At 36.6% G+C, this 18812-nt stretch overlaps 1 protein-coding gene across 6 annotated transcripts in view; it reads right to left on the bottom strand.

The window, feature by feature from the left end:
* Positions 1-41: 41 nt before the first annotated feature.
* USP34 (ubiquitin specific peptidase 34) overlaps positions 42-18812 on the bottom strand; it is a 244102-nt gene continuing 225331 nt past the window's right edge. For all 6 annotated transcript variants that reach the window (XM_058551143.1, XM_058551144.1, XM_058551142.1 and 3 more), the window contains 10 exons: positions 17212-17338; positions 16455-16562; positions 15173-15277; positions 14929-15053; positions 13797-13920; positions 5248-5327; positions 2817-2957; positions 2562-2705; positions 1474-1633; positions 42-1274 (listed from right to left, as the gene is read on the bottom strand). In XM_058551143.1, the coding sequence (XP_058407126.1) occupies positions 676-1274; positions 1474-1633; positions 2562-2705; positions 2817-2957; positions 5248-5327; positions 13797-13920; positions 14929-15053; positions 15173-15277; positions 16455-16562; positions 17212-17338 (1713 nt within the window). In that variant the 3' untranslated portion in view covers positions 42-675. The remainder of the gene's footprint in view (positions 1275-1473; positions 1634-2561; positions 2706-2816; positions 2958-5247; positions 5328-13796; positions 13921-14928; positions 15054-15172; positions 15278-16454; positions 16563-17211; positions 17339-18812) is intronic.

Here is an 18812-nt window from a genome sequence, read left to right as displayed (position 1 = left end):
TACTTGCATCTGCGAAGAGTGAAGCAACGTATGTAAACAAATGAAAAGTCATCACAATCAGTTTAATTAAGTGCACAGAATAGCAATCAGTCATGTCAATAAAAATAAAACAATTATTTTTACATCAAGTGTGCTTTATTTCCTCCACAGGTATTCTGTTAAATAAAGCACCATTTATATATACTGCCAGGCCACAGCTAAAGAGGATTCTTTACAGAATCAAATTTCTTGTGGTTGTTCCGTATACAAGTAAACTTAATTTTGATAATAAGAACCACAGCGATCGGAGGCAATCTGCCTCTATTATAAGGTACAAAACTGGCACAGAGGACACCATATTATACACAGTAAAAATGCTATAAGTTTAAATTACATTGTACAGGGCCAGGGAACCCTGTTCCTCCCAGACAGCCATATTAAATGAAAGCCACTACAGTGAATTCTTAATTACATAAAACATATCCATTATCTGATTGCCCTTTAGAAAGTATACTGAAGATGCAAATTTTTTCATCTGGAGTTCTGCCTGACCAAGAATTAAGCCTATAAATCTATCTTGCCATTCAAGCAGAGAGCACTGGACAAACTGAAGCACAAAAACAGAAATAAGCAAAACTTATACAAACAGCATTGTGGGGAGGGGGGACCTTAAAAGTAGACATGCTACATCTAATGTCAAGAAGCAGCTTGGTTTCCTTTGCCAGATATCCTTGTGACCACATGGATCGTAGATTCAATGGTCCTACAGAGGGTATCTAAAATGTCATGTTGCTGCATGTGACTAAAGAGTCCTCTGGAATGGCCACAACTGAGTGATAAAGCAGCCTCAGGGTCCTGGGAGGGCAAAGCTGGACCATCACAGCTTCTCAAGTCAGCTAAGTCAGACAGAACTGCGGAGATAGAAGTAGAAGGGAACTCGGATTCTTCCTCAGCTAGGTTAGAATCCTTGGAACAGTGGAGGTCTTTAAATTCTTTACAATCTTCAAATCTACCATTGTTGGACTGTTCTTCTGTGTGCTGTGACCTGACGTCTTCTGAAAACGAAGATGGAACTTCCATTCGGTATTCTTTAACAGAACTATTTTCAGGGGAAGGAAGATCTTGCTCAGTTCCTGGATCGATAATTGAGGAGTCTCTTGTCTCATTGTCTGAAGTGCTAGTTGGGGTCAGGACCTCCCTGGTTTCTGTTTTCAGGTCACTGATGCAGCTGTCTACAGTGTGCTCCTCATCACTGCTCACACGCCTTCTTTTAACAGGAGTCGCCCCTTCATCATCTGTGAAAATGAGTATCAAAACAAATTTTCTGAAAGGAGTCATTACAATCACATTACACTGGGGTGTTTGTGGGAAATTTCGTTTTTACCATTTATATTTAGGAGCCCTAATGAACATACAGCTATTGTAAAGTCAGTTACACCAACTGTATTCTTCCCTTCTCCCACCCTCAAAGTAGTATTAGTCCATAAAGCTAACCTTTAGTTTTTCTTTCTTTGGCTTCTTGCTCTTGGAGTGAGTTTCTCTGCTGTAGACAAGTCCTGCATTTGCTTAAAAGCTCTTGCAGAGTTGGAATTAGAGCTGGGTTTAATTGTTTGGGAGTGTGTACCGATAGGAGCAAAGCAAGTGCCCGCAGGTCCTACAGAAACCCAGATAGGAACATTTCAAAATCTAAAGCCAACATTTTGATACAGTTGTTTACAGTTTAATGCACATGTTTACTCTTCCAGGAATCCATCCTGGTTTACTCTAGCATTTTTAGAAGAATGCTACAACTAGAAAGCCAGCATTATAACACTACTATATTGGTTCTGAGTCACTCATACCAGTATTTCATGCATCACACCACTAATTAAGTCAGACTAAAGACTCAGTATTTTCTGAAAATGGAAAAGGAAAAAATAATAATAAACTTACATAGGAATTTAAAAAAACCCTGAATGATCCATGAGAAATTTAGGCCTTATTAATCTAGAAATCTCAGTTTCTCAAATATGCTGACCTCTGGTGGATGTCACAAATTGTAAGGTCCTCCTCACTTAGCTCTGTACCCTGTTCTGGCATCTAAGCCTTTGTTACAGCGTTTGAGGCCTGCTGCTGGACATGTGCTAGGTTTCCCAGGTTGTTCTATTACTCTATAACATGGCTATCATGGGAGTCTACACAAGGCAACTAACTAATTCCCTAGTTTTAACTAGCTTTATAATCAGTAGATCATTAATCTGATTGTTTCAGTTACTTATGAGCCATAGGCAATAAGAGAAACATCATAATATTTCAAAAAATGTAAGCAAGTAGAGAGAAAGCGAATATCTCCTCTTAGTGGTCTTATTGCCCTTAGCATTTAATGACATTAGCTCTTGTCTCCTCAGGTAACAAAGTGTGTGCTACATACATAAAAGGCATAGTGAACACACTGAAAAAAACTGGTTAGTTTTTTCACATGTGACTCCTAGAGTTTAAATAATAAGTTAAAGTTATGATAGTAAAATGATACTATGGCCAAATTTAGAGTTGATTTAAGTGAAGTTCTGAAGTACATGACTATTCGCTTTCACAGTTCTTACCCCATTTAAAGAAGCACTTGCTTTGGAAATTTCAACTCGGTTGGTGAAATCAGATTGCAGGTTCTGATACTGATTTATCAAGTTTGTAATAAGGGTGCTAATCAAATTGGCACAGTTTGCTTCAGAAAACACTTGACCTTGAACCTGAAAAAGAAGATTTAAAAAAAAAAAATCTCCAAAAGACCAACGTAATGAAAACACAACCACTATTAACTAATCAGAAAGAACACATCGAGTTCCCAAAGTATGACATACCTTTAGAAGAAAATGTGTCATGAATGTGTAGACAATGTTGTTGTTTAGAAAAGTTCTTTCATCCATTAGGATACATTTTATATATTCTGCAAAGACGGGATCTTCACACAAAAGCTTGATGCAATTTTTTGACATAGCAGACTAAAGTGGGGAGAAGAAGTACTAATGGTTGACAACGGACTGAAATACAAACCTTAAAAACACTGCTTATGATGTACACCTGAAGTCATTTTAAATCCTACTGGAAAAGCTACTTTTAACTCAGTCTACTAAACTTTCAGTTACAGCAACTATCTTTCTAATAAAAATATTACTAACTTGGACGATATGGGTGAGTGTTAGAGGCAGAGACTTCTAAAAAGTCAGAACGGCGAAACTGAATATGTTTTAAAAGAAATGCAGCTTTATTATCTAGCTTTAAGAGCATTAACAAGGACTGAACAAATAAGATTAACAACAAATAGGACTGCGAATGTTTTCATGGGACCAATTAATGGATAAGTAATAGGTAACCAAACTACATATGTAGAGAAAAGACAAATTTTAAGAATTAAATTTAGTCTCTAAAATGAGTTAAAACTTTTATTGTATAATCTCATTAGCAATAGTAATTTTTTTGGTAAATAACCTTTTCCCTCCATAAATATTGCAAAGCTAAACAGCAAACCTCTATTCCTAATTATCTCACACAGAGAATTAGTGGGTCCCAATATATAGAAATTTTACTACAATTTGGTTTTCCTGTTTCCAAATGGTCATGGCTCTTAAACACAAGTAGTATGTCTTTAAGTAGATATAGTCCCTAGATTATTTAAATGTGTTTTAATAATAGATCATTTATATGAAAGAAAAAACAGTCTATTTTAAAAAAAATAGACAAAGTTTAGATAATATGCACATGTATATACTTATATATTTTATTAGAGTAAGCACTTGTAGTAAGTAAACTGCTCAAGGTCACCCAAGAAATTAGGAGTCAAGTAGGACCAGGACTCCAGGTCTTCGGATCCTTGGTGTCGGGAAAATCTGCCTTATTCTACCAGTCATAGCCTCTGCTTGCTGCCTATGCTTCTTGCATGGGAGAGCTGCTTCTGTAGGGCTGGCAGGGGCTATAGAAGCCTTACATGGCTTGGCTTTGTTTTAAGGGAAGTTGTGGGGGATGGTGAATTTTGTGGAAAAAACGCCAAGTAAAGGGAGTAGTAGAGTGCAGAAGTAGATCAAGCAATAGGGAAGCAACAGGTGGTGGGAGAGTACAGAAACCAAAAAAAAGAAACTACCCAAATCAAGAAGTATGAAAAGAGCAACAGCAGTGACAGTGAGGGAAAAAGCAGAGATCTGCTCCAATGTACTGAATCCAATTTACTCAGCTCAAAAATCAACCAGCAAGTCCTTTTCTGCAAGTCTACTATATACTAAGCCGTGTGATCAACGTATACTATCCTTTCAAAGATTACCACTGTAGAAAACAAAATGACATTTCTTCAGGGAATAGAGATGACTCAGATAAAGTCTCTACACTTGAGGAGCTCACAGTCTGGGACAAGGAGATAGAGAACTATTACAGTACCATATGACACACATCCACCAGGAGAATATACAGACCACTACTGCCCGGGGCAGGAGGCTGGACCAGACTCAAAGTAGTTCAGATACTATAACATGGGTAAAAGTTTATGCCAAAGGAAGGTTAACAAACTCATCTCTTCCTCTGGGGATGGGCCGATGCAATGAGGCAAGAAACCATTAGTTTTTTCAAGGTCTAAAGAGAGTGGGGATCCTTTATGACTGACCCAAAGAATGAGCCAAACCTTACACCCCACCATTCTCCCTCCACAATTTAACAAGCATTCTTTAGGTGCCCACTTTATTTTAAGGGGTTGGATCTTAGATACTTAAGGTAGGAAGGATACAGTGTTTCAGGTTCTCGATGAGACTGCTGATAAGAAAACAAGTGCATCACTCTTGAAAAACTGCTCTGAGGTAGCAGATAAGCAGAGGTGAAGGACAGACTGCTGAAATGGTTTCCGCTAGAGCTTTTGGAATGGGAGAGGGGGGCAAGAGACAGATGAGGGAGGGGAGGGAAGAGCAAAAACTGGCATATGTCTTCTTCCCCTGATATCTCCCTGTTTTAGACTTTTACCACAATTGTTTATATTGTGGAATATATATATGTGTTTATAAATGTGGAATTCAATTATAAAGAGCTTATTTGAAATATCCTCTGTGATACAAATCTGTTGAAGTAAAAAACCTCAAAGGGCAACTAGATGCCCAATGCTTAATAGTTATTATTTCCACTAATCATATTTTACCTACCAAGATTCTACAACATCCCCAATTCAGCCAGTTTTCAACCCATTGTTCCTAAAATTACTGACCACATGGTCCGATGAGATGAAAGACCAAATCCTCTAAAACTCATTTTCTTTACCTGAGTCTGGCATAGCTCAGTCCAGAGTTTGGGGAACAGTGCAAGATGAAGTGGTAAACCTTCATAGGCAACTAGGACACCTAGTATTTGAAAAGAAATCAGAATAGGTTATAATTATAAATTACACTACTGAGGTATTAAACTCTGAAGGTACAATATTGTCGCTATTTCTACTCATAACTATGCATATTTTCTACATGTTTTAGAAATATATAAAATACTTAAAGGAGAAGAATTCATTCCAATGTTTTTTCCAGTGAAATAATTTAGAATGTGGTACACTTGGACTGAATTTATTTATATCCCACACCTCATGCCCAGAAGGATCTGAGGCAACTTAAACCAATTCTGCTTTTTGAGTATTAGACCTTTATCTGGGACAATTTAGTAAAGATTACTGCAAGTGGTTCCAAAGCTTTCTTGGATCAAGGTACCACTCTGCATATTAGATAATTTTCATGGAATAGTGCAGGGGTGCGGGGTGCAAGGTCAAAAAGAGGATGTGGAGAATTAGAAAATGTATCATTCCTTCCTCTTTTACCTTGTTTTTCCAAAGATAGGGAGAATTACCTTCATGGTAGATTTAGGTAAACACTGCTCTAACAGCTTCTAGCCCTGTCCCCAGGATCTTTTGGGTGGACCATACTTAGCTGTACATCAGCGCTCTATCTGGAACCTCTATGGTTTTAACCTTTCCTCTTCTTGACTATTCCAGATGTCAAGTATGTCTTTAAGACATTTGTTCTCCTATCCTCTTCCCTCCTATCTCTCAAAGCACAGAACTTGCAATATCACAGCCGTAAGTAAATTTCCCATTCTCCACACTCCCACCCCAGGGAAAGTATAATCATGGAGAAGGAGAAATATAATAACAGCTATCCTCCTCCAGTTACAGAAAAATTACGAGTTAGACCTGAAGTTGGCAAACTTTTTTCTGTAAAGAGTAAATATTTTAGTCTTTGTAGCCATATGATCTCTGCTGCAACTACTCAACTCTGCAGAGAGAGTAGGAAAGCAGCCACAGACAACACTAAATGAATGGATGTGGCTGTCTTTCAATAAAACTTTAAGAACACTGAAATTTGAATCTCGTAATTTTCACGTGTCACAAAATATTTAGAATAATTTAGTTTCTTTTTTTAACCATTTAAAAATGTAAAAAAACCCTGCTTAGCTTGCAGGTAGCTCACTGGTTATACAGAAACAGGAAGCATGCAGACTACTGTTTGCCAACCTCTGGGTTAGACCAAGGATTTGAGAAAAATCTTAGAAAGGGAAGTCAGATCAGTCACCCAATTTAGTCATCCAGAGATGACTAGACTCCCTTTTGTGGGTAAGCCTATTTATTTATTTTCCTGTCAAGATTAAGCCCTTTGTAAAGATCCAAGGAAACTCTATCATCTTTTTCCTTTATCCTAACCTAATCTGGCTGGCGTTGGAGGCACTTACCCACCATAACATCACAATACACATAAGGGCACGTCATCAAAACTGCTGGCCACAGGGAAGAGTTTCTATGCTCCTATGTCCTTGCATCATAATTACCCGTAAAAGTAGAGCAGGGGTTGGCAAACTCTAGCCCTTGGGCAAAATCCAGCCCACAGCCTGTGTTTCTATGGCCACTGAGCTAAGAAGGGCTTTCACGCTTTCACGTTTTTAAAGGATTGTAAAAAAACAAACAGCCAAACAAAGACGACTATGCGACAGAGACCATATATGTCCTGCGAAGTCGAAAATATTTAACAGCCGCCCTTTGCAGAAAGAATCTGTCAACCCCTGAACCAGAGGCTGCCCTGACGTAGACCCTCTCATGTGAAAGCCAACTGTATATTTCAATTTAAGTTTCTCTAGTCTTTATTCTTTTTTCTCCAATTATTCCTCAAAGTAAAACAATCTTTATTCCTATTTTCCACAACTACCAAAAAGCCAGCACTACCATAACAAACAAAAAAAACATGGAGGACGTCTATGATATAAGATGACTTCCAATTGATATTCTGATACAAATATCTTTATTTTAAAAGAGAAGAAAGAAAGAAACATGTACTGGTATCTATTGTGCTGGTACGTCACATTTAATTTTTTCATCAACTTTGGAAGGTGTTGTTTTATCCTCATATCCCCCCCTTTTTTGGATGAGGAAATCAGACTCAGAGACATTATGTAACCTGCTCACGTTCATCCCAAAAGCCAGTGAGCAATACAGTTGCGCCTACCTCAAAATTTATCTAATTCTAAAGCCCATAATCTTTTCAATCAGTATTTTCTCAAACTTTATTCATTCATGTATCATTTTCCTATCTGTCCAACACCTGTACTGTTTATTTTATACTGTTCTTTAGATTCACGTAGAGGGGCTAATACATTAACCTTATCTTAGGCAATATAGGGACAACATAGGCAACATCTAAGAAATCATGGATTCGGTGTGCTAGTTAAATATTTTTATAAAAAGTAAGATCCATCCATACATATTAATATAAAAATTATTTTCCCTGGACCATCTTTATACTACACTCTGGAAAACACCGTGCCACCCACGGTGAGCTGAAGACACCTCTTTCACAGTCCTACCTATTTCCTCTCTGAGCTGCACCTCATTTGGAAGGAAGGCCATCCCTTCAGAGCAACACAGTTTCGGTTTCTTTCTAGCATCTACACAAAGCACTGAGGCTTAGGTACATCTTAGCTCTGTGACTCAAGATAGAGGCCAATGCCATCCCACTCTACAAACTCCTCCTCCAATACCTTCTGGAGTCTCTCACTTACTGGGTTCAAAGCACAGGGAGATGCAATCACCAAAGTTCTCAGGCACATGTCTAAGCCTTGTCTCAGTAAACAGGATGGGCAGGCCTAAAACATACTGGTTCCTGTACCACTTGTTTTTCTTCATCCTGTCACTTCAGGCATCCTCAACAGGGTCCTTACCCTACCCTAACCCCACCCACAAAGGAACTAATAATACACAATAATCACAAACTGTTCCAAACATATCTTTTTTTCATTAGTAACACCTTACTGTAGAAGCTGCTGGATGTGTTACTGACACTGCTTTTAGGTAAAATGGTAATTCAGATGACTGCTATGAGGATGAAATATTTCATATGTATATTTACTTGAGTTTCTCCTATCTGAATTGTGTTATGATTCTTTGTTTAGTTTTCTAACTATGAGTGTTTATCCCATCCAAGCATTATCCATGGGAGGTGGTAGCTTTAGCCAATGGATGAAAGCCCACGACTAATGCTCCACTGTGAGACTAAATCATCAAGACATCTTAGTCTTAGAATATCAAACATTTGATTCTTCTAAATCCCCCCGTTCTGATTTCATACCCACCAAGCAACCTACTGTTGTTTATTTGGCTTCCCATGTAGGTTACTGGAAAAAAATCTGCTGGCCCTACCACAGAATATTCGGATCCCTGTGCCAGTTCCTCCTTTTTGTAAATTAACAAACTAGTAACCAACCTCTGCATTATAAATATGTCTTTTAATGTAACTACTATGTATTAGCATAGGATAAATGGATGTGCCCTTGGTGGATTGGTAAAAGCTCTCTTCTGATCTGCACTGAATGATTGGCAATGGGCTGAAGTATATTCACTCTAAGAAGCCTTTTGGAAAATAGCTAACCAGGTGTTTATCCAATCAGTACCACCTTGACATCACAAAAAGGTAAAACATGAACCAGAGCTGTGCTTTTGCTAATTTGAATTTTTAATCTGTTTACTTTTACCAACTATACTAATTTTTTAATTCTAGAGATTTTGGATTTTCTAAGTACATCATAATGTTACCTGCAAAAAGTTATTTTTTACATTTATTTATTATCTATTTATTTATTATTTATTGTTGTTGTTTTTGCTGAGGAAGAGTCTCCCTGAGCTAACATCTGTGCCAATCTTTCTCTATTTTGTATGTGGGTCGCTGCCACAGCATGGCTGCTGATGAGTGGTGTAGGTCCGTGCCTGGGAACCAAACCTGGGCCACCGAGGTGGAACATGCTGAACTTAACCATTAGGCCATGGGGCCAGCCCCTACTTTTATTAATTAATATATTAAGAAAACTTTCAAAAACAATGTTAAATAATAAAGGTGATAGAAATTTGTTTTGTCTCTGAAAATGAAAATTATTTAATTAAATGATGAAATCTAGAGATTTGTTATTTAATTTTACTGGAGCATCTCATTGTTAATTTTTTATGTCAACAATGGTACCTAAAAAAATGGTATGATTAGAGTTTGCAGTACCAGTTTTCTCTATTACTTTTTAAAAACTTTGGGGTTTTTCCTCAAATACAAAACCAATGCATGATCATGCACAAATAATTTAAACCTTACAAATATTTAACACAGGAAATGAAAGCACCCCATAATTTTATCCTTATACAGTTAAAGTATAATCCTCTATTTTTTTTTTAAAGGTACTGAGTGATTTTTCCTCGTTTATAAGAATGTGGTCATATTCTGCAGACTGTTTTCCAATTTGCTTTTTTAATGTAATCCAAGGTCAATCCTATCTTGTTAAAGACTATATAGTACAGATGAGCTATGGTTTACTTAACTTAGCTTCTACCGATAGACATTTGGGGTGTTTCTAGTTTTTACCCAATACAAACCAAATGAAAATAAACATCCTATGTATGCTGTTGTACACTTGTATGAGTAGAATAGGGTGATTCCTAGATCTGGTATTGCTAGGTCAGAGGGCACAAACAATCTAAATGGATAATGCCAAACTGCCTCCCAACACTGACTCCACTATAAGATCTCTTTTTTCCCCCAACTGTGTAAGTATGTATATCATCTAAACTTTATCTCAAAGTTGGAGAAAAAAAGAAATCATTGTTTTGTTTTTGTTTTGGTGAGGAAGACTGGCCCTGAGCTAACATCTGTGCCCACCTTCCTCTATTTTGTACATGGGATGCCACCACAGCATGGCTTGATGAGTGGTGCGCTAGTCCCCACCCAGATCTGAACCCGGGAACCCTGGGCTGCCGAAGCTGAGTGTGTGAACTTAACCACTACGCCAGTGGGCTGGTCCCAAGAAATCACTGTTGTTTGCAATGAGGCAACTTCTCATATGGTTACCAAACATTTACTTTTTTCTGTATGTGAATTGCCTGTTCATGTCCTTTGCTTATTTTACTTAATGTTCTTTACTCATCTTACTAAATCCTAAACACTGAATATTGATAATACTAGCCATTTATCTGTTAAGAATACAAATATTTTTTTCCCATTAGCTGTTTGTATTTTAATTCAATTTACGGCGTTTTTCAACATGCAGTATTTTCAATTTTTATGTAGTCAAGATTTTCAATTTCTTATTCTTATTTTGTGGCCTGCTTAACGAGGTCTTTCAAATCTCAAGGTTAATTTCCATATAATCCTATGTTTAAAAAAAAAAATATTTCTATGATTTTATTTTCCACAATTAAATCTTTAATCCCAGGATCCCGGAATGTATTTTGGTCTAAGGAGTGAAGTAGGTATTAAAGTCTTGACTCTCATCTCCCCAGATAGCTAACCAGTTATGTCAATACCATCCATTCTCTACTAATCTGATATGTCATCTTTATTATCTACCAAATCCCTGTGTATCTCTATGTTTCTTTTTGGGCTGTTTTTCTACTGTTCTGCCTATGTATCTGCCTCACATGGTTTTAATCGTTTTAGTTTACTTTTATGTAAGCAAGGGGAGAAAATAAACCCGTATTTGCTGTTTTTATGCAAAAAAAAAAAAAAAAAACAAAAAAAAACAAAGACAAAAAATGTAGTAGGGGGCAGGTTTATGAGTGATACAGTGATGTGTACCTTTTTGATATTGTTTTAATGGTTAACTATGTATGTATATTAAATACTAAAAAATAAAATTAAAAATTACTGTATCTTTAGTAAGTATTTTAGAAATCAATAGTGCCAGTCTCTCTTATTATTATTCTTTTTCAGATTTTTTATGGCTAAACTCTGCTATTTTTAAATATCAAAATAGTGTGGTTTCAGACACACAGTTATTCCATATGGCAGTCAGTAGCTTTGTTCACCCTCCCTTAATTTTCTCCCCACTTCTTTCTGTCTTCTCTAACCCCATGCCTGACTGTCCTCACTTTAAAAGCACCCCGACCCTCCTTTTGTTTACTATTTAATACCTGCAAATCTATACCCTGCAATTCTAATCTATAATTATTACATAATTCCTTTTATCCCCTAACAAATCTTGAAATCTGCTCAGTTACTCATATAAGAATTACCACAAAGATACTTTGTCAAAACTGGAAATGACAATCCCACCTATGGTCACAATATTCTGACTCTTGGACCATCTGACCCCAAGGCTCAAATGATTAAGGACATAACCAATTTACACTTACTATTTTCTCTCTTTGTTGCCAAATATAATTTCTTGAAGAAATTATACAAATTAAAACTCCTTATCAACTCTCTGCTTCCCACGTTACTGAGGGCTTTGCTTTTTCAAGCCCTTTCCTGGCTGCCTCTCCCTGGTAATAACCAGGAAGAGGGAGTTAACTTCAAACACTACAGCTTCATCTCTCCATTTATAAGAGGCATAAGGAAAGCACTGCTTTTAGGTCTTTGTCGTACTTCATATTCGAAATAATGTCGAATTTTCTGCATTAACTAAAATATAACCATGAAAAAGGATTTTTCCTGCTCAATCTGTGAGGGTTTTGGTTTATATCTAGAGATGTGCTATTTATTTAACACAGTAGCCACCAGCCACATCTGGCTATTTAATTTGGTTAAAATTAAATAAAATAAAAATTCAGTTCCTTAATCACATTTCAAGTTCTCAACCCTCACATATGGCTAGTGGCTATCATATCGTGGACGGTGACGCAGTTGGAGAATATTTCCATCCTCGTAAAAAGTTCTATAGAAGAGTGCTTATGTAGAGAACTAAACACTATGAGGCAGCGTCAACAGCGCTTCACAGTTCTAAGAGTGATGTGAGCATAAAATATCATGAAACTTGATTCAGCTAATGTGGATGGCTAAGTGTGTGTCCTTTCCTTCTCTCCTTTTTCTCCTGTTTAATTTCCCTGAAACCGTGTATTTGTTGTGATGAGGAAGACAGTCCCAAACAGGGTAGAACATTCAGTATTTGCTCAGAGCTGTTCAAGTAGCTAAAACAGCTCCTAACACAACTTTTGAAATGAATCTATGAACACAGTTACCAAGAACTTTTCTTAAGTTCAGCATCTTTGTAAGTGCCCCTCCTTATCTGGGAGCAAGGCTGTGTTACTAGAACTCCTGGATGTTTTCTCACACCTCATCACCACCACTGCTACATTTTAGCTTTTTACCAAGTGCCATAATCCAATTGTGTAATCATGAAATGGCCAATCTGAGCATATCCTCCCCTCCCCTCCCCCATGTCTTGGCACTTCGGCCACATATATATATAAAACCAGCTAATGATAACAGGAGGAAGGAACAACTTTTCAAATCTGAAGACACTCTAATCACTTACCAATAAGATGGTTTTCCTGAAGAGGAATTATCCCTGATGGATGATACCACTTCCTTCTTCTTAGAATGAAACCTAAGGTAGGTTCATATCTTTTGCCCTACTTATAATGGAGCAAAACTTTTTCCATAGGAAGGAAGGGGTTGAGAAGGAGCACAAGGGGGACATTCTAGAGTGTGGTAATATTCTATTTCTTGACCTGGGTGTTGGTTCCATGAATATTTCACTTCTCATGCTCTGAAACAAAACTACAGAACACTGGAGAGGATTCTGGGTTATCCCTAAAGAAGTAAGACTCATAGGACACACAGAGCCTGGGAACTCTGGAGGTCCTGAGATAGGGGACATCTGGAGGAAAGCTACACGTCTTCTGAAGACTTATCAGCTAGAAAAGATCACCCAAAGGGAGCAGTTCTCTAACAGCTCTCAGGCACATCCTGGGAGAGACAATATTACTATTAAGTAATTCGAGTTTTTTCCCCCCTTCATAATTCATTGATGGTTTTGTTTTCTATTTCTCATATCTTCCTTTTCAAATTTTCCTTCTTCTCACTCACCTCTCTATTTTATGAGACTTACCTCCTACTTTACTCATATATGCACCTCTGCTTCACCCTGGCAAGCCCACTCAGCTTGCTCTTGGCATTGCCAGCTCCAAAGCACAGCTGGCAATACAGATCTCATCTTACCCTCAAGATCAGGTCTGGGGAAGTCCATCTCTAAGCCTGCCTCCCTAAGCAGAGCAGTTTGTTTCCTGTTTTTAAATTCTGCTGGGTAGATGGAAGATGATTTAGGCTTCTATGTACAAAAGTGATCAGCCCTACTCCATACTCCTTTATAGGCCAGCTGAAACTCTGGGCATAACTATTCAATGGAAACCAGTAAGTTGGTGTTTTCTTAATAGAAATAAAAATGTTCCCAAGAATAACTAATATTTTTAAACATTCACTTTAAAAAAGAAAAAAAAGATTGTCTCATTTTTTTTTCTCCCCTTCCTGAATGGCTAGGGGCTTAAAATAATTCAGTGGAATTTACTGCTCATCTTTTATACTTACTCAGCTTAACTAATGTTTCAGTAAATTTTTCACAGTTGATTGCAACTCGGCATAATAGATGGATGAATTGATGATAAGAAAAGAAGTAGTCTAGCAGCATACGATCATAAACGTCATCTTTGCCCTGAAGGTTAAAGATGATAAAATGGTTGCACTTAAATTGTATAATAAATTAAAGAGCATATTTTGTGCAAATGTAATAAGTTTAACTAAAAAGCTTATTAAATATTTAAATTCTATAAGAACCTAATTTTAAATTCTAAATTTCTAGTAATGTTAAGATCTTAATTGTAGCAAGTTTATTTTCAGTGTGCAAATGCTATCAATTAGAATTACCCATTATTTCTATATACTTTAATAAAGTAAAATTAGGTAAGATTTTAAAATGTGACCCTTTAGCCCTACAGACATATCAAGAAGAGTGAATTAAATTTGATTTTTGAAATAGATTCCGAACTATTTCTGTAAGGATTACTACAGTATTAATTATTTTTAATATTTTATCTTATAGGAACTTCTTAAGTTTATTTAAGATCCAAAGATACTGGGCAAGAGAGAGTGTGAATGCAGTCGGCTGAAGCAAGATAAATGGGAAAAATTGTTTAAAAAAATGTTGAAACTAAGATAAATTATCCTTTGTCAATGTACCTTCTCTCTATAATTTAGAATTAGCATTATTTTAGAATAGGCGTTAGAGGACAAGAATCAGATTACAAATGATGATAATCTGTCAATCAGTGATATTAGGCTTAGGTCAAAGGATTATAATTGAAGGGCAGTAAAAGAAGTCATTGATTATGTGGCCAAATTTAAACAGTACTAAGTACCTAACTTGACTTTTCAGGTTTAGATATATGACCCAGTTATAATTTAGCCTAGAGACAAATACTAATAAGGCTGTCTATCAGAGTATTTTTTGAGGGGAAAAAAAACTTACTACTTGTGCTTATTGTTGATTTTACAAATATTCAACCAACATTTCAGAGCACTAAAAGGAAAAAGTCCAAATGAGTCTAATCTTCTTAGGATCCACAAAATGGTCATTTAGTCTAATATACTTGTAACTGCCAGAGGGGAAATTTCAAATTACTGTGTACTACAGAAACATGGTTTTTCTGGCTTCCCAACATACCTTACTGGTTTCCACCATTGTGGGCAAGAGGCACATATTGAGTTCAGGGCGCGGAGGCCGAATATTGCTTTTCCCTCCTATTAGCTTGATATTTTCTCGACAAGGGAAATAAGGTCCAAGAGACACTAAGACATTAAAAGTGTACAATAAGAATAAATGGAAAAAATAAATCTCCATGTTTCAGTGTGCAGAAAGATTAAATGCCAATCGCCATATTCAAGTACTGTGCTAGATGAATACATACTTGGTATATTACTGTGATGGTAAGTACAATGGTTGTGTTGTAGAAATGGAACCAGAGTATGAAGAAAGTCATGGGGGCTCAAAAGCACAAGTTCCTTGAGGACATCTGAAAATAAAAACACAATTTTGGTTTTAAAAAATTGGAGTATGTCTATCTGCTACTTTCAAACTCACAAATCCTGTTGGGGTTACTGGTTGCAGTGTGGCAGCTGAAAAGTTTTAATGAGTCTAAACTGTTTTAGCTCCTGACACCGGGAGAAATTCTATCTGATGCTCAATCAAATCTGGATCAGCAGCTAACCACAATAGGGCCATCACTTAGAAACCAAATTTTAAAACTACTTATTTGTATTTTATTTATCCAAGAGAAGCATCACGGAGGAGAAGTACACTGAGGGAAATATTTAATGCACATTGATTATGTGTCTTTATAAAATTAACCAAAGCAGCTTAGAAAGAAATCTAAGATTCAAAGTTCTTCAGATCTGAGGGATAATCCTTAATCTACTTTTAATGTTTCATGATGCTAGCTGGACTGATTCTCATCCTCTAATCACCTACGAGTAAAGCTCATGAGAACAGGCTACTGGAGAGTTTCTGGCAATCAGAGGTTACTGCTACGTGCCCCTCCTCTCCTGCTGGGGAAGTATACGCCAGTAATTCTACAGAACATCAGGCCAATACATGCTAAGACTGACTGTCTATACATATCACTTTGAGAAATTATAAATAAACAGTTATAGTCTCTAAATATGACTTTAAATGACTTCTAAGATAGTAAAAAATTCAATGTAAATTTAAAACGAGGGGGGTCCTTTAATAGGCACAAATTATCATTTTATTATAAATATGCAATCAATAAAAAGGTAAAATAGGAGTGTAAGAACAGCTACTAAGGAGTATATTTAGGCAAAAGAACTCACAGTGAAATAATCACCTCAATCCTTTATAATGTCAGTTCTATTTTGTAAACATTTGCATGAATCTATCTTGCTTATATAGCAGCAGCAGATTTCAGAGCTGAAAGAGATCTAGAGATAACCTGAGGTCAAAGAGCCCAGATATATTAAGTGACCTGCCCATGATCGCACAGGTAACTATCGGCATGTAAAGAAATAGAAACTGATTTTCTTAGGACCTGCTGGCCAGTATGAGTTACACATAAAAAGTAAATGTCTTTCAAACCCAACAGAACTAACATCGCATCTTACAAAAAACAAAAAAATCCACAAAAATGTTCTTGCACTACGTTTTTACACAGGTATATTTTCCAAGTAACTTACCTATACAGGCATTTCTAAGTTCTGGTGGGCTATAGGAATTAAGAAGAGTTAACAGTTTATGGGCAAATTCAATTCGTTCCTGCCACTGGATTAATGCTTGTTTCACATCTGCAAATACAAAAGCATACATAAATATGGCATTTGAGACCAAACTTTCTCACAATTATTTTCTATTTTAAACTACAGAATGCTAACATTAAGAAATTCAAATTAATTACATAAACATCTTTAGCGAAAGCTAAGTGATTATTTTCATGAGATGGCTACTATTGTTAAACCTGTTAGATTTCTAAAAGCACATATTTTGGTGATGAATATGTCCCATTTTCTAGGAATTTATATGAAGTTCAGAGCTCATACAATCTTACAGGGACACAAGAGAGATACGTTTTATAGGTATCTCTCTTGAAACTAAAAATGATCTAAGCTAAGCCATGGAAGTTTCCAGCTGAGGAACATTTACAAAATACCCATGTTGTTACTGTGCTTGGTTTGGAAATGTTTTCCAATCTCCTAAATCTTGACACTCACAGCATGCGTGCCTATTTTTCACGCAGGCATAATGAAAATAAACAAGAACATTCCAGCTTTATATCAGGAGGTCATGATGAACATTTCCTGATATCTACCACTGGCCCCCCATCTTCTGTACGTAAACTAGAGATAAAAACAAATTCTCTGCAGCAAGGGGTTTAAAAGCCTTACTTCACGCTTTAATAGCTGAACTAACAGAACTAAGAAGTAGGAAGGACCAAACCTTTTCTCTGAAGATATGGGCGTGTAGACTTCAAAACTGAAAGGAATATTGACAGAAGTTCCACTAAGTCTCCAGTCACATGGCAAGCTGTAGCTTCATGATACATCATGTGCAGTGTGTTGAATGACTACAAGTGATTTAAAAAAATGGAAAACTTCATTTCATTTTTACTTTATTGAGACACAAAATGATAGTGCTTATCCCCTATGAGAGATGTTTTCAGACTCAGACTGTGTGTGTGCATGTGTGCACAAAACAAATGTATTTGCTTTCTATCCAAAAGTCAAATTCTCCTATTCAGCTCTTTTTAAACACAAAGGAGTCCTCACTTTCAGTTTAGTTTTGTGTATACAGTTGAGTCTGAAGGAATAATTTGTTTAATCGTTTTTTTGTGGTTACTGTTTGCTCTAAGACTGCAAGCCTTAGAGATTACAAAGCAGCAGGCAACAACAGAAGATAGGAGAGAAGAGGTAACTGCTTTAACTAACTTTCCAGGGTTTCTGAAGATAGATGATGGTGAAACAGCTATCAGCCATACTCAAAATAGTAGGTCTGAAAGAGGCAAAAGAGCTCCAAAAGGTAGGAATTCCTTTAATCATATTGGCTTGTGAAATCTTTTAATTCCTTTAACTATATTAGCTTAATTAAAGCCTTAGTTTTCTTCCTGTTTCATTTTACAACAAAGCATCTTGTTTCTAATCCTCTCTAATCAGTTCCCCATAGTCTATGTACTAGTCACAATTTAAAGTTCAAAATTCGTAGCCTAGATTCTGTGGCAGTACATAATCTGAAAAATGTACTTGTGTGGCATTTAACCTGCAAGCTGTGAGGACAGGAACCATGTCTGTTTTGTGCACTGCTGTATCCCCAGTGCCTAGCACAATGCCTGGCACAGAGTAGACATTCAAACATCTGTTGAACGAAAGAATGAAATTCTCACTACTCCTCTTCACATACCTTTTGTTTTAGCCAAACAGAAATACTTGGCATTTCTCAAATATAACCAATACTTTCTTGCCTCTGTGCTGGTGAAGTCATTTATCTAAATATTCTCCCACTTATCTTTGCAAGTCCAAATTCTCCAAAGTGCAGTTTCAAACATGTTGTATTCTTCTTCTCTAATACCAATAACTGAAAAAACTATCCTACTTCTTAATTCTCATGCTACTCTTGGCATGTGCTCTTTCGTCTTGTCTCCATTATTAGACGAAAGGGTACAGTGTACCTCTGTGGCCTTACAATCATCTCCAGTTGTGGATGTTCAAGAATTATGGGAAGAATGAATGGCTGACTTTAACCACCTGTAACAGGCTGACTAACTTCCTCTGATGATGCTAATCTCAGTTTCTGTAACTCTGTCAAATAAGTGAGCTCTTGAGAAATTGTGTCTTCTTGATTAAATCAAATGAATTTCATCTTTGTTTCTATCCTTAACAAATGAAATGAATAAAACTAGTCTATTTCAAATGGTTGTCTAAAATACAAAATAAGGGGAAAAGTATGGCACCATGGAAGAAAAACCAGCACCCTAAAAGCTGTAACCTAATTATTCTTGGAATATAAATTAGCATTTACTGATTTGTATAATTAAAATCCAGACA

Source organism: Diceros bicornis, chromosome 12 (genome assembly GCF_020826845.1).
Source record: "Diceros bicornis minor isolate mBicDic1 chromosome 12, mDicBic1.mat.cur, whole genome shotgun sequence".
Lineage (NCBI taxonomy): Eukaryota > Metazoa > Chordata > Mammalia > Perissodactyla > Rhinocerotidae > Diceros > Diceros bicornis.
The sequence above is the reverse complement of the archived record's forward strand: the minus strand, read 5'-3'. Positions and strand labels throughout refer to the sequence as shown.